The 11,560-nt window shown below is 63.6% G+C and overlaps 4 protein-coding genes across 8 annotated transcripts; 2 read left to right on the forward strand and 2 right to left on the reverse strand.

Annotated features, from left to right (window-relative positions):
- Positions 1-47: 47 nt before the first annotated feature.
- On the reverse strand, positions 48-2,710 carry LOC139999541 (M1-specific T cell receptor beta chain-like). Of its 3 annotated transcripts, none has more exons than XM_072028045.1 (4): positions 2,577-2,710; positions 2,023-2,352; positions 1,734-1,928; positions 48-1,467 (listed from the first exon to the last, which is right to left on the reverse strand). In XM_072028045.1, the coding sequence occupies exons 1-4, from the start codon at positions 2,614-2,616 to the stop codon at positions 812-814; spliced, it is 1,221 nt and encodes a 406-aa protein (XP_071884146.1). In that variant the 5' UTR covers positions 2,617-2,710; the 3' UTR covers positions 48-811. The 3 variants fall into 3 exon arrangements, with proteins under 3 accessions (XP_071884146.1, XP_071884145.1, XP_071884147.1); XM_072028046.1 differs by lacking the exon at positions 2,577-2,710 and having other exon boundaries at positions 1,020-1,191; positions 1,346-1,467; positions 2,023-2,437; XM_072028044.1 differs by lacking the exon at positions 2,577-2,710 and having other exon boundaries at positions 2,023-2,437.
- Positions 2,711-2,891: 181 nt separating this feature from the next.
- Positions 2,892-6,273, forward strand: LOC139999542 (uncharacterized). 3 transcript variants are annotated; one of them, XM_072028049.1, is made up of 6 exons: positions 2,892-3,842; positions 3,968-4,294; positions 4,500-4,778; positions 5,161-5,289; positions 5,429-5,475; positions 5,597-6,273. In XM_072028049.1, exons 1-6 carry the CDS (start codon positions 3,659-3,661, stop codon positions 5,651-5,653), a joined length of 1,023 nt encoding a protein of 340 aa, XP_071884150.1. In that variant the 5' UTR covers positions 2,892-3,658; the 3' UTR covers positions 5,654-6,273. The 3 variants fall into 3 exon arrangements, with proteins under 3 accessions (XP_071884150.1, XP_071884149.1, XP_071884151.1); XM_072028048.1 differs by lacking the exon at positions 5,597-6,273 and having other exon boundaries at positions 5,429-5,581; XM_072028050.1 differs by lacking the exon at positions 5,597-6,273 and having other exon boundaries at positions 5,188-5,289; positions 5,429-5,581.
- A 923-nt stretch (positions 6,274-7,196) lies between these two features.
- LOC119713798 (M1-specific T cell receptor beta chain-like) lies at positions 7,197-9,353 on the reverse strand. Its single transcript, XM_038167879.2, has 5 exons — positions 9,221-9,353; positions 8,269-8,598; positions 7,992-8,186; positions 7,604-7,725; positions 7,197-7,449 (listed from the first exon to the last, which is right to left on the reverse strand). Exons 1-5 carry the CDS (start codon positions 9,258-9,260, stop codon positions 7,417-7,419), a joined length of 720 nt encoding a protein of 239 aa, XP_038023807.2. The 5' UTR covers positions 9,261-9,353; the 3' UTR covers positions 7,197-7,416.
- Positions 9,354-9,571: 218 nt separating this feature from the next.
- Positions 9,572-11,523, forward strand: LOC119713071 (uncharacterized). Its single transcript, XM_072027847.1, has 4 exons — positions 9,572-9,887; positions 10,351-10,466; positions 10,592-10,918; positions 11,123-11,523. The coding sequence occupies exons 2-4, from the start codon at positions 10,400-10,402 to the stop codon at positions 11,521-11,523; spliced, it is 795 nt and encodes a 264-aa protein (XP_071883948.1). The 5' UTR covers positions 9,572-9,887; positions 10,351-10,399.
- The last annotated feature ends 37 nt before the right edge of the window (positions 11,524-11,560 follow it).

Raw genomic sequence — 11,560 nt, forward strand, 5'->3', positions numbered from 1 at the left:
GAGTCCAACCTCTGACCTAACGCTAACAGTCCCCACTAAACCATATCCCTGAGCTCTACATCTAAACGGCTTTTAAAGCCCTCCAGGGATGGTGACTCCACCACGTCCCTGGGCAGGCCATGCTGGTGCCTGACCACTCTTTGAGACCAGAAGTTTCTCCTGATATCTAATCTCAAGGTGAGCCCACACCAGGGAACTGTTGGCCCTTCTGGCTGCCAGGGCATGCTGCTGGCTCCTATTCAGCTTGCTGCCAACCACAACCCCAAGATCTCTCTGTGCGGATCTGCTCTCCAGATTCCCAAGACCATTGAGAAATAATTGAGAGAGGTCCTGCCATGATGTCTGCCAGCTCTCTGAGCACCCTGGGATGAACCCATCTGGACCCATGGACGCGTACGGATCCAGGTGGAGCAGCAAATCCCGCACACGTTCAGGGTCGGTTGGGATCTGATCATTCCCACCATCATGGTCCTCCAGCTCAGGGCACCCTGGGTCCCAAAGCCCATTATAAGTCTTGAAGATGGAGGCAAACAGGGCATAAAACGTTGCAGGGCACCACAAGTTTTGGCCCCGTCGCTCGGTGGTTTCCCCTTGGGGTTCGTGTCCCAGCCACAGGAGCAGCAGCACGCGTGTGGAGGGGAAGGGGAGGTTGTGGTAAACCCTAAAGCCAGGGGAGCCGGGATGGCTGCCCCAGCACGGGGTCGTGTGCGTGGGCACAGACAGGGAAGGTGCTGAGAGCACGGGGAGCATCCTCGGAGCCGCTGCACGTTGTGGGGTCACCCTTCAGGAAGCAAAATGCAGAGAGGAGGGGCTAAAACAGGGCTGTGCTTAAGGCTCGAGGTGTAAAGGGACTTTTTTTTGCCCTGTTTAACAGCAGCTCCCCGTGGCTGTCACACGGGGTAGCACAGGGAGCAATCCCAATGAAGCCGAGACCCCGGTTGCATATCATGAATTTTATTATCTGCATGGGATTCCTCATGGCCATCGAGCTTCCCGCAGCGCTCTCCGCGTTCCTCCTCCCCCTCTGCCATGCAGCCCAGCAGGGAAATGCAGCAGAGCGCAGGATCCCACCACTTTCCCTTTCCTCTCTTGTTTTCGCTGCTCGCAGACCGCAGGCGTGAGCGGCTTCTGGCAGGGCGGGCGCGGGGAAAGGGCTTCTCAGTGCCCCAGCGCCGCGTACTCGCACTCGGGCTGCAAGAGAGAGCGAGAAGCCGCGCGCTTGGGGCTGCGCCTGCAGCTGCAGGGGATGCTTTGCCCGCGCCAAAGCCCCCGGCCGGGCTGCTTGGGAGCTCCTTCCTCCTGCCGTGCCCACAGCCTCGTGCCGGGGGCTGGGGAAGCAGCTCACCTCCGGGCCCCGTCTCAGCACCGCGCGGGCCGGCCTTCGGCGCAGCCGGGCTGCCCACCACATCAAGGCGAGGACGGCGGCGCCGGGCGGCACGAAGGCCAGCAGCCACAGGAAGCATCCTGCTGCAGGGAGGGAGGGGAGGACAAGGAGACGTTGCCGACGGGGCACGGAGCTGGCGCCGGGCGAGCGCCCAAACGCAGCCGCGGTCACACGGGGAAAGGGAGCGGTGCAGGGAGATGGGGCCAGGGCAGCGTTTGCAGCCTTTCAGCCCAGGGAGACGGGGAAAAAGGGATTTAAGGCTGGAAGAAGCGGGCTTGGAGTCCCTGCAAGCACAGACCAAGCACAGAGCAAAGCCCGCGGTGCCCAGGGGGAGGCTGCTCGAGCTCACCCGTGCCGGTGGTCTCGCTGACGATCCTGCCCGTGCCGTGCTCCATGGCCGTGCAATTCATGGCCCCGTCCCAGCGCTCGGCCGAGACCCAGGTGAGGTTCCAGGAGCCAGGGAGGTGGCACAGCAGGGGGACAAAGTCCGAGGGCTCCTCTGCATCCACGGGCACCAGGATGGAGAGCTTGGGCTCGGAGGCATCTGAAAGTGAGAGGGAAAACCCAGTGTCCCCAGGGATGTCCCCAGGGATGTCTCCAGGGATGTCCCCAGCACCGCCACACGCTGCCGCGCTCACCTGTGACGAGGAGCCTGGTCCCCTTCCCAAACTGGGAGTGCGACACAGAGGAGGTGCAGTAATAATACCCAGAGTCCTCACGCTGCACATCGCTGATATTCAAGGGGAAAATACCCCTTGCTCTCATCATCCCTGAGTATTTCCCCTTTGGTTTCGAGGCCGCTATGCTCTCGTAAATCCATTCCAAGCTGCCATCTGGCTTCTCCCTGTACCAATTGGCACGCTCTGGGCTGCCTGAGATGCTGCAGCTCAGCTCGGCCGTCGCCCCAGGGGACAGCCAGAGCTGTGCCGGGCTCTCCTGGATCCACGGCTCCTTCGCAGAGGCGGCTCCTGCACAGGGCAAGCGGGTCTGAGCGCAGCAGGCAGTGCCATGGGTCACCCTCATGCTTCAGGCTGTTGGCTTCTTGCTCCAAACCGGTGTGGTTTAGGGCAGTTTGGTGCAAAATTGGCATTCCACAGCGAGGCAGCAGCACCCTGGGGTTTACCCCAAGCGGGTTTAGCGTAGCAGAAAGCAAGGCTGGAGCATTGGTGCAGCGGGACGGGACGGGACGTACCTGTCAGGAGGAGCAGGAGAACCCCGGGCAGGCTGCACATCTCCGCCTGGGGCTGCCCACGCTCCTCGGTCGCCTCTCGGCTCCTGCAAAAGGCTTCGACACCGCACAAGGCGAGGGGACGGAGCTTGATGGGCTCCTGCTTGCGGACTGCAATTTAATTACAGCTCCTAATTGCAGCGGGGGGGTCCTGCTGCGCTTTGCCTGCCTGCGCCTCACCCCGAGGAGCCCCGGGCATCGTCCCCTGCAGCAAATATCATGAGGCCATGCCACGTGCACGGGTCTGCTCTGGAGAGGAGCACGACGAGCACTGGGGAGGGCGGCGAGGTGCCTCTGGGTGTCTCTCGGAGCTGGAGGAGCAAAGGCTGCTCGTGGAGGCTCGGCCTCGTTGCAGCAGCTGGAGGCTGCGTGCGGAGCTGCCGGAGCCGAGGAGCGCTGCGGTCAGCCTCACCTTGTTGATTTTGTCACCTCTCTGCTGTTTGTTCGCACGGAACCCCTGCCCCCCCACGCCGCTGCCAGCAAACCATTGGGTCTGAAGGTTTTTGTCGCCAAAGTTGGGCGCTGGGGTAGCAAAGAGCCACGGTTGCCGAACCACAACAGGAAAGCAGGGCAGGGCTGGGGGACCAGAGTTGCCTCTCGCCTTCGGTCCGCGGCCCTTTGAACGTCACCGGTAAGGTCAATTCGGCTGACGTGAGGATGGCTGGGGGGGCCGCGCCTGGGGGTGCAGCCACCCCCGCCCCGAGGCAGCTCCCCAGCCTCTGCGCTGCGGTTTCCCCAAAGCAAGAGCGGCGGCACGGTGCGCTGTGGTTTGGAGTGCCCAGCGCTGGGGCTGGCTTCTTCCTTTGTCTCAAAAATTTGGGGGTGGGCACCTGAGGGCGTCGCGGGGCCTTTGAGGAGCCACCTGCAGCCCTGAGCATTGCAGAAAAGGTTAAAAGCCAAATTTTCCTGCCGGATGTGGGTCCGTGCAGCAAGCTGACAAGAGCTCTGCACCCGGCAATGCACCCCACAGCTGCCGGCAGCGGCAAGTGGGGAGGACGCATTCCCCGTGGGGACACCGCGTCCTTCCTGGGGACACCGCGTCCTCCATGGGGACACCGCGTCCTCACGGCTGGGAGAGATCAATGCTGGGGCCCCACACTTCATGCATCCACAGGACCCGGTGCACTCGGCCACTCTGCAGAAGGACTGGGATGAGCACGCCGATGGCACCCCTGGGTTTCTCCTGCACGAAGGCGCTGCTGGCCACGGGGCTGCTGCTGCTGTGGCTGGGTGAGCATCGGGGCAGGCGCTGGGGAGAGGGGCTCCTCTTCCTTTCTGAGCTCCCTCTGTGCGGTGGGAGCACCTGCTGGGCTTGGACAGCAGGCACTGAATGAGTCCCTGGTTGGTCCCTGCAGCACCGGCAGTGCCTCTGGTGCTGCAGCAGCCCCAGCCTGTCCTCTTTGGAAAGCCAGGGGATTCGGTGAACATCAGCTGCATTCCGGACGACGAGTTTGATGGCAAACACAACACACTCTGGTACTGGCGTGTCCATGGGGAGCGGCCCCGGCTGATCCTCAACTGCACCCAGAAGGTTCAGGGGGAATTTTCCTGCGAGTACACGAGGCAACGTGCCGTGCTACACATCGCTGCCGCCCGCCCTGACCACACCGGCCTCTACCTCTGCGCCTTCTTCTCTGTCTCCAGGCTGCTCTTCGGCAACGGCACTGCTCTGGTTGTGGGAGGTAGGGGGGCTGCTGGGCTGGAGGTGGTAGGTGGGGGTCCCATATTGTACCCCTGAGCCCTCCCTTGTTAGATGGGGATCCCCTGTTTCTCCCCATTGCACGGGGCCCCCTATGCCCCTCATGTCACTATGCCAAGGGTCCCCAGGGAGACGCGGGGTCCCTGCCCACATCTCAGCCCACCGAGCCCCTGCTCTTGTCTGTGCAGACAGCTGGAGGGCCCAGAGCTGGGTGCGGGTGCTGGCGCCCCACGGCTCCCCTTCAGACCCCCCCGGCCTGGTCTGTGCCGTGGGCAACGCCAGCGGCCCCGTCCTCGTCTCCTGGCCGGGGGGGCCCCGACCCCAGCAGGTGCTGGGGCTGGGGGGCAGCACAGAGCTGCTCATCAGCCCCGCGGGCATCGCCGGGGGCACCGGGGGGCTCTGCGAGGTGCGCTTCAATGCCTCCGGTCCCCCCGTCCGCAGGAGCGTGGAGCTGCACGGGGCCAAGGGTGAGCACGAGCCTGGGCACCGGGGTGACCAGGGGACAGGGCACATGGGGTCACCCCCCCTTCCCCAGCAGCTTCTCAGAGCTGGGGAACGTGTGGGGAAAGTGAGGCAATGTTGGGGGTAATGGGGACACGTTGGGGGTGATGGTGGGACAATGGGGGGCAATGGAGAGATGTTGGGGGCGATGGGGGGATGCTGGGTGGTGATGGGGGCATGTTGGGGGCGATAGCGGGATAATGGGGGACAATGGGGGGATGTTGGGGGCGATGGGGGGAAGCTGGGTGTTGATGGGGGGAAGCTGGGTGGCGATGGGGGAATAATGGGGGGCAATGGGAGCATGTTGGGGTATGGGAGAGGTCAAGGGGGGGACATGGGGGTCAGCAGATGGCTGGGACAAGTGGCCCCCCCCAGGTGCCTGCACGACACCAAGTGTCATGGCCATGGCCGCAGCCGGGGCGCTGCTGCTGCTCGGCCTCAGCCTCGGCGTCCGCTGCCTCCTCCGCGCGCGGACGGGTAAGGAGCCGAGCAGGGGCTGGGGGTGATGGACCCCCCTGTATCCCCTTTTTTCCCCTGCTGCCCTGCACCCGCTCCCCCATCCCATCCCCAATTCCCCTCTGTCCCCATGCTGGGGACACGTCTCTGTCCCCGCCAGGACTCCAGCCCAGAGCCCCGAACCCTCCTGCACCCCAGCACCAGCAGGTGAGGCCCTGCGGCCCCCGGGAGTCCCCACACGGGGCGGTGGCGATAACGGGGACAGGCCCAGCCCCATAAGGGTTGGGGGCTGGTCTTGGGGCCGCTCTGATGGCGTTGGTGCCCGCAGGGAGAGCTGACGTATGCCCAGCTCCGCTTCGCCACCCCAGCGAGGGCAGCGCCGTGACCCACGGGGCTGGGCCCCAAGGCCTCGGTGGCGGCGCCGTGCAGCCCCGGGAGGCTGCGGCTGCCCCGGCCGCCGGGACAGCGGGGAGGAAGGAACGAGACCGAACCTCCAAGGGACCGAACCTCCGAGGAGGGGGCTCGAAGGAGCACTGAATGACGGGAGAGGACCTGAAATGTGGTGTTAATAAAGAGATTGAAACTAAAATGAGGAGTAAATCTTGGGGTAGAACCTCAAACATGGAGATAATAAAGAGATTGAAGCTCAAAGGAGGTGTAAATAATGGGGCTGAACCTCAAATGGGGAGGAAACTGAGACTAAACTCAAAACTCAACGCCCCCTGCAAGAAACGCCGCTACTGCTGCCTGGGGCTGGGGGGGAAGCCCCAGGCCTGCTCCCCACGGCACCCACGGGTGCTGGCACTGGGCATTTAGGAGAACAGGGCGGCGCCTGCCCCTCCACTCCCTTCGCCAGCAAGCTGTAGGCCGCCACGAGGTCCCCCCTCAGCTTCCTCTTCTCCAGCCTGAACAGGCCCAGTGCCCTCAGCCGCTCCCCACACGCCTTCCCCTCTAGGCCCTTCCCCATCTTGGTCGCCCTCCTCTGGACACTCTCCAACACTTTCATGGCCTTCGTGTACTGAGGGGCCCAGAGCTGCACACAGCACTGAGAATCCTGCACTCACAGAATCACAGAATCACAGAATCACAGAATCACAGAATCACAGAATTTCTAGGTTGAAGGGGCCTCAAAATCATCGAGTCCAACCTCTGACCTAACGCTAACAGTCTCCACTAAACCATATCCCTGAGCTCTACATCTAAACGGCTTTTAAAGCCCTCCAGGGATGGTGACTCCACCACGTCCCTGGGCAGGCCATGCTGGTGCCTGAGCACTCTTTGAGACCAGAAGTTTCTCCTGATATCTAATCTCAAGGTGAGCCCGCAGTCCTGCCACGATGTCTGCCAGCTCTCTGAGGACCCATCCGGAACCCATGGGCTTGTACAGATCCAGGTGGAGCAGCAAATCCCGCACACGTTCAGGGTCGGTTGGGATCTGATCGTTCCCACCATCATGGTCCTCCAGCTCAGGGCACCCTGGGTCCCAAAGCCCATCATGAGTGTTTGAAGATGGAGGCAAAGAAGGCATTAAACGTTGCAGGGCACCACAAGTTTTGGCCCCGTCACTCGGTGGTTTCCCCTTGGGGTTCGTGTCCCAGCCACAGGAGCAACAGCACGCGTGTGGAGGGGAAGGGGAGGTTGTGGTAAACCCTAAAGCCAGGGGAGCCGGGATGGCTGCCCCAGCACGGGGTCGTGTGCGTGGCCACAGACAGGGAAAGTGCTGAGAGCACGGGGAGCATCCTCAGAGCTGCTGCACGTTGTGGGGTGGCCATTCAGGAAGCGAAATGCAGAGAGGAGGGGCTAAAACAGGGCTGTGCTTAAGGCTCGAGGTGTAAAGGGACTTTTTTTTTGCCCTGTTTAACAGCAGCTCCCCGTGGCTGTCACACGGGGTAGCACAGGGAGCAATCCCAAAGAAGCGGAGACCTCGGTTGCATATCATGAATTTTATTATCTGCATGGGATTCCTCATGGCCATCGAGCTTCCTGCAGCGCTCTCCGCGTTCCTCCTCCCCCTCTGCCATGCAGCCCAGCAGGGAAATGCAGCAGAGCGCAGGATCCCACCACTTTCCCTTTCCTCTCTTGTTTTCGCTGCTCGCAGACCGCAGGCGTGAGCGGCTTCTGGCAGGGCGGGCGCAGGGAAAGGGCTTCTCAGTGCCCCAGCGCCGCGTACTCGCACTCGGGCTGCAAGAGAGAGCGAGAAGCCGCGCGCTTGGGGCTGCGCCTGCAGCTGCAGGGGATGCTTTGCCCGCGCCAAAGCCCCCGGCCGGGCTGCTTGGGAGCTCCTTCCTCCTGCCGTGCCCCCAGCCTCGTGCCGGGGGCTGGGGAAGCAGCTCACCTCCGGGCCCCGTCTCAGCACCGCGCGGGCCGGCCTTCGGCGCAGCCGGGCTGCCCACCACATCAAGGCGAGGACGGCGGCGCCGGGCGGCACGAAGGCCAGCAGCCACAGGAAGCATCCTGCTGCAGGGAGGGAGGGGAGGACAAGGAGACGTTGCCGACGGGGCACGGGGCTGGCGCCGGGCGAGCGCCCAAACGCAGCCGCAGTCACACGGGGAAAGGGAGCGGTGCAGGGAGATGGGGCCAGGGCAGCGTTTGCAGCCTTTCAGCCCAGGGAGTCGGGGAAAAAGGGATTTAAGGCTGGAAGAAGCGGGCTTGGAGTCCCTGCAAGCACAGACCAAGCACAGAGCAAAGCCTGCGGTGCCCAGGGGGAGGCTGCTCGAGCTCACCCGTGCCGATGGTCTCGCTGACGATCCTGCCCGTGCCGCGCTCCGTGGCCGTGCAATTCATGGCCCTGTCCCAGTGCTTGCCTGAGACCCAGGTGAGGTTCCAGGAGCCAGGGAGGTGGCACAGCAGGGAGACAAAGTCCGAGGGCTCCTCCGCATCCACGGGCACCAGGATGGAGAGCTTGGGCTCGGAGGCATCTGAAAGTGAGGGGGAAAACCCAGTGTCCCCAGGGATGTCCCCAGGGATGTCCCCAGCACCGCCACACGCTGCCACGCTCACCTGTGACGAGGAGCCTGGTCCCGTTCCCAAACTGGGAGTGCAACACGGAGGAGGTGCAGTAATAATACCCAGAGTCCTCACGCTGCACATTGCTGATACTCAAGGAGAAAATACCCCATGCTCTCATCATCCCTGAGTATTTCCCGTTTGGTTTCGAGGCCGCTGCGCTCCAGTAAATCCATTCCAAGCTTCCGTCCGGCTTCTCCCGGTACCAACTGGCACGGTCTGTGCTGCCCGAGATGCTGCAGTTCAGCTCGGCCGTCGCCCCAGGGGACAGCCAGAGCTGTGCCGGGCTCTGCTGGATCTGTGGCTCCTCCACAGAGGCGGCTCCTGCACAGGGGAAGCGGGTCTGAGCGCAGCAGGCAGTGCCATGGGGTCACCCTCGCGCTTTCGGTTGTTGCCTTCTGGATCCAAACGAGCGGGGTTTGAGGCAGTTTCATGCAAAACTGGCGTGCCACATTGATTTGGCTTTCTCAGCCCCGAGGCAGAGCATCACCCCCACAAAATACACAGCACAGAACACAGGGGAGGCAGCCAGCAGTGCCGGGGCCATGTGCGCTCAGGTGCCGACGGTTCGTCTGTGCTTCCTCCACAGCACACAAGGTTTGCAGGCGAAAAAAGTCAGGGCTGGATCAGCGCCCAGCACAGAGTCTGAGAAGCCCGCTGTGTTTGGGCATGCCAAAGGTGATTCCTGCCTCTCAGAGTGGCAGCAGCACCCCGGGGTGGGTTTTCCACAGCCGCCGCGCTCAGGCTTTTGAAGAGATTGCATTGAAAATGCTTCAGGGAAACTCTTTCAGCAAACCTCTGACGAGCCTAAGCCCCGCAGCTGCCTCCCCTCCCTCTGCCCACCGGCTCAGGTTGGTCTTAAGCCACTGCGGACGATCCCAAGCGGGTTTAGCGTAGCAGAAAGCAAGGCTGGAGCATTGGTGCAGCGGGACGGGACGGGACGTACCTGTCAGGAGGAGCAGGAGAACCCCGGGCAGGCTGCACATCTCCGCCTGGGGCTGCCCACGCTCCTCGGTCGCCTCTCGGCTCCTGCAAAAGGCTTCGACACGGCACAAGGCGAGGGGACGGAGCTTGATGGGCTCCTGTTTGCGGACTGCAATTTAATTGCAGTTCCTCATTGCAGCGGGGGGGTCCTGCCGTGCTTTGCCTGCCTGCGCCTCACCCCGAGGAGCCCCGGGCATCATCCCCTGCAGCAAATCTCACGAGGCCGTGCCACGTGCACGGGTCTGCTCTGGAGAGGAGCACGACGAGCACCGGGGAGGGCGGCGAGGTGCCTCTGGGTGTCTCTCGGAGCTGGAGGAGCAAAGGCTGCTCGTGGAGGCTCGGCCTCGTTGCAGCAGCTGCAGGCTGCGTGCGGAGCTGCCGGAGCCGAGGAGCGCTGCGGTCAGCCTCGCCTTGTTGATTTTGTCACCTCTCTGCTGTTTGTTCGCACGGAACCCCTGCCCCCCCACGCCGCTGCCAGCAAACCATTGGGTCTGAAGGTTTTTGTCGCCAAAGTTGGGCGCTGGGGTAGCAAAGAGCCACGGTTGCCGAACCACAACAGGAAAGCAGGGCAGGGCTGGGGGACCAGAGTTGCCTCTCGCCTTCGGTCCGCGGCCCTTTGAACGTCACCGGTAAGGTCACTTCGGCTGACGTGAGGATGGCTGGGGGGGCCGCGCCTGGGGGTGCAGCCACCCCCACCCCGAGGCAGCTCCCCAGCCTCTGTGCTGCGGTTTCCCCAAAGCAAGAGCGGCGGCACGGTGCGCTGTGGTTTGGAGTGCCCAGCGCTGGGGCTGGCTTCTTCTTTCATGTCGAGAATTTGGGGGTGGGCACCCGAGGGCGTCACGGGGCCTTTGAGGAGCCACCTGCAGCCCTGAGCATTGAAGAAATGGTTAAAAGCCAAATTTTCCTGCCGGATGTGGGTCCGTGCAGCAAGCTGACACGAGCTCTGCACCCGGCAAAGCACCCCACAGCAGCCGGCAGCGGCGAGTGGGGAGGACGCATTCCCCGTGGGGACACCGCGTCCTTCGTGGGGACACCGTGTCCTCACAGCTGGGGGACATCGCTGCCAGGACCCCACACTTCGTGCATCCACAGGTCCCAGCGCACTCGGCCACTCTGCAGAAGGACTGGGACGAGCACGCCGATGGCACCCCTGGGTTTCTCCTGCACGAAGGCGCTGCTGGCCACGGGGCTTCAGCTGCTGTGGCTGGGTGAGCATCGGGGCAGGCGCTGGGGAGAGGGGCTCCTGTCGCTTTCTGAGCAATCTCTGGGCGTTTGGAGCACAGGCTGGTCTTGGAGAGCCGTCATTGAATGAGCCCCCGGTCGGTCCTTACAGCACCAGCAGTGCCACTCGATCTACACCAGCCCCAGCCCGTCCTCTTCATGGAGCCCAGCACACCGGTGGAGATCACCTGCATTCTGGGCGAGGGGCTCGATGGCAAACTCAACGTGTTCTGGTACCGGCGTGTCCATGGGGAGCGGCCCCAGCTGATCCTCAACTGCAGCCAGGAGGTTCAGGATGGATTTTCCTGCAAGTACACGAAGGGACGCGCCGTGCTGCACATCGCTGCTGCACGCACCAGCCACACCGGCCTCTACCTCTGCGCCTACTACATCAACTCCAGGCTGAAGTTTGGCAACGGAACCACGCTGATCGTGGGAGGTAGGGGGGCTGCTGGCTGGGGGTGGCGGGTGGGGGGACTCCAACTTGTACCCCTGAGCCCTCCCTTGTTAGATGGGGATCCCCCGTTTCTCCCCATTGCACGGAGCCCCCTATGCCCCTCGTGTCACTAGGAGGGGTCCCCAGGGGCACGCGGGGTCCCTGCCCACATCGCAGCCCACCGAGCCCCTGCTCTCGTCTGTGCAGACAGCTGGAGCGCCCAGAGCTGGGTGCGGGTGCTGGCGCCCCACGGCTCCCCTTCAGACCCCCCCGGCCTGGTCTGTGCCGTGGGCAACGCCAGCGGCCCCGTCCTCGTCTCCTGGCCAGGGGGGCCCCGACCCCAGCAGGTGCTGGGGCTGGGGGGCAGCACAGAGCTGCTCATCAGCCCCGCGGGCATCGCCGGGGGCACCGGGGGGCTCTGCGAGGTGCGCTTCAATGCCTCTGGTCCCCCCGTCCGCAGGAGCGTGGAGCTGCATGGGGCCAAGGGTGAGCACGAGCCTGGGCACCGGGGTGACCAGGGGACAGGGCACATGGGGTCACCCCCCCTTCCCCATCAGCTTCTCGGAGCTGGGGCACGTGTGGGGAAAGTGAGGCAACGTTGGGGATAATGGGGACACGTTGGGGGTGATGGTGGGGTAATGGGGG

This window comes from Anas platyrhynchos, chromosome 26, assembly GCF_047663525.1.
Source record: "Anas platyrhynchos isolate ZD024472 breed Pekin duck chromosome 26, IASCAAS_PekinDuck_T2T, whole genome shotgun sequence".
Classification (NCBI taxonomy): Eukaryota; Metazoa; Chordata; class Aves; order Anseriformes; family Anatidae; genus Anas; species Anas platyrhynchos.

Coding starts and splice junctions, on each gene's coding strand:
- LOC139999541 (XM_072028044.1), bottom strand. CDS start 2,407: ATGAGGGTGACCCATGGCACTGCCTGCTGCGCTCAGACCCGCTTGCCC. Junction 1,929..2,022: donor GACCAGGCTCCTCGTCACAG/GTGAGCGCGGCA, acceptor TCTCACTTTCAG/ATGCCTCCGAGCCCAAGCTC. Junction 1,468..1,733: donor CAGCGAGACCACCGGCACGG/GTGAGCTCGAGC, acceptor CCCTCCCTGCAG/CAGGATGCTTCCTGTGGCTG.
- LOC139999542 (XM_072028048.1), top strand. CDS start 3,659: ATGGGGACACCGCGTCCTCACGGCTGGGAGAGATCAATGCTGGGGCCC. Junction 4,295..4,499: donor CACTGCTCTGGTTGTGGGAG/GTAGGGGGGCTG, acceptor TTGTCTGTGCAG/ACAGCTGGAGGGCCCAGAGC. Junction 5,290..5,428: donor CCTCCTCCGCGCGCGGACGG/GTAAGGAGCCGA, acceptor TGTCCCCGCCAG/GACTCCAGCCCAGAGCCCCG.
- LOC119713798 (XM_038167879.2), bottom strand. CDS start 9,260: ATGTGCAGCCTGCCCGGGGTTCTCCTGCTCCTCCTGACAG. Junction 8,187..8,268: donor GACCAGGCTCCTCGTCACAG/GTGAGCGTGGCA, acceptor CCTCACTTTCAG/ATGCCTCCGAGCCCAAGCTC. Junction 7,450..7,603: donor TGCTGAGACGGGGCCCGGAG/GTGAGCTGCTTC, acceptor TCTCTCTTGCAG/CCCGAGTGCGAGTACGCGGC.
- LOC119713071 (XM_072027847.1), top strand. CDS start 10,400: ATGGCACCCCTGGGTTTCTCCTGCACGAAGGCGCTGCTGGCCACGGGG. Junction 10,467..10,591: donor GCTTCAGCTGCTGTGGCTGG/GTGAGCATCGGG, acceptor CGGTCCTTACAG/CACCAGCAGTGCCACTCGAT. Junction 10,919..11,122: donor AACCACGCTGATCGTGGGAG/GTAGGGGGGCTG, acceptor TCGTCTGTGCAG/ACAGCTGGAGCGCCCAGAGC.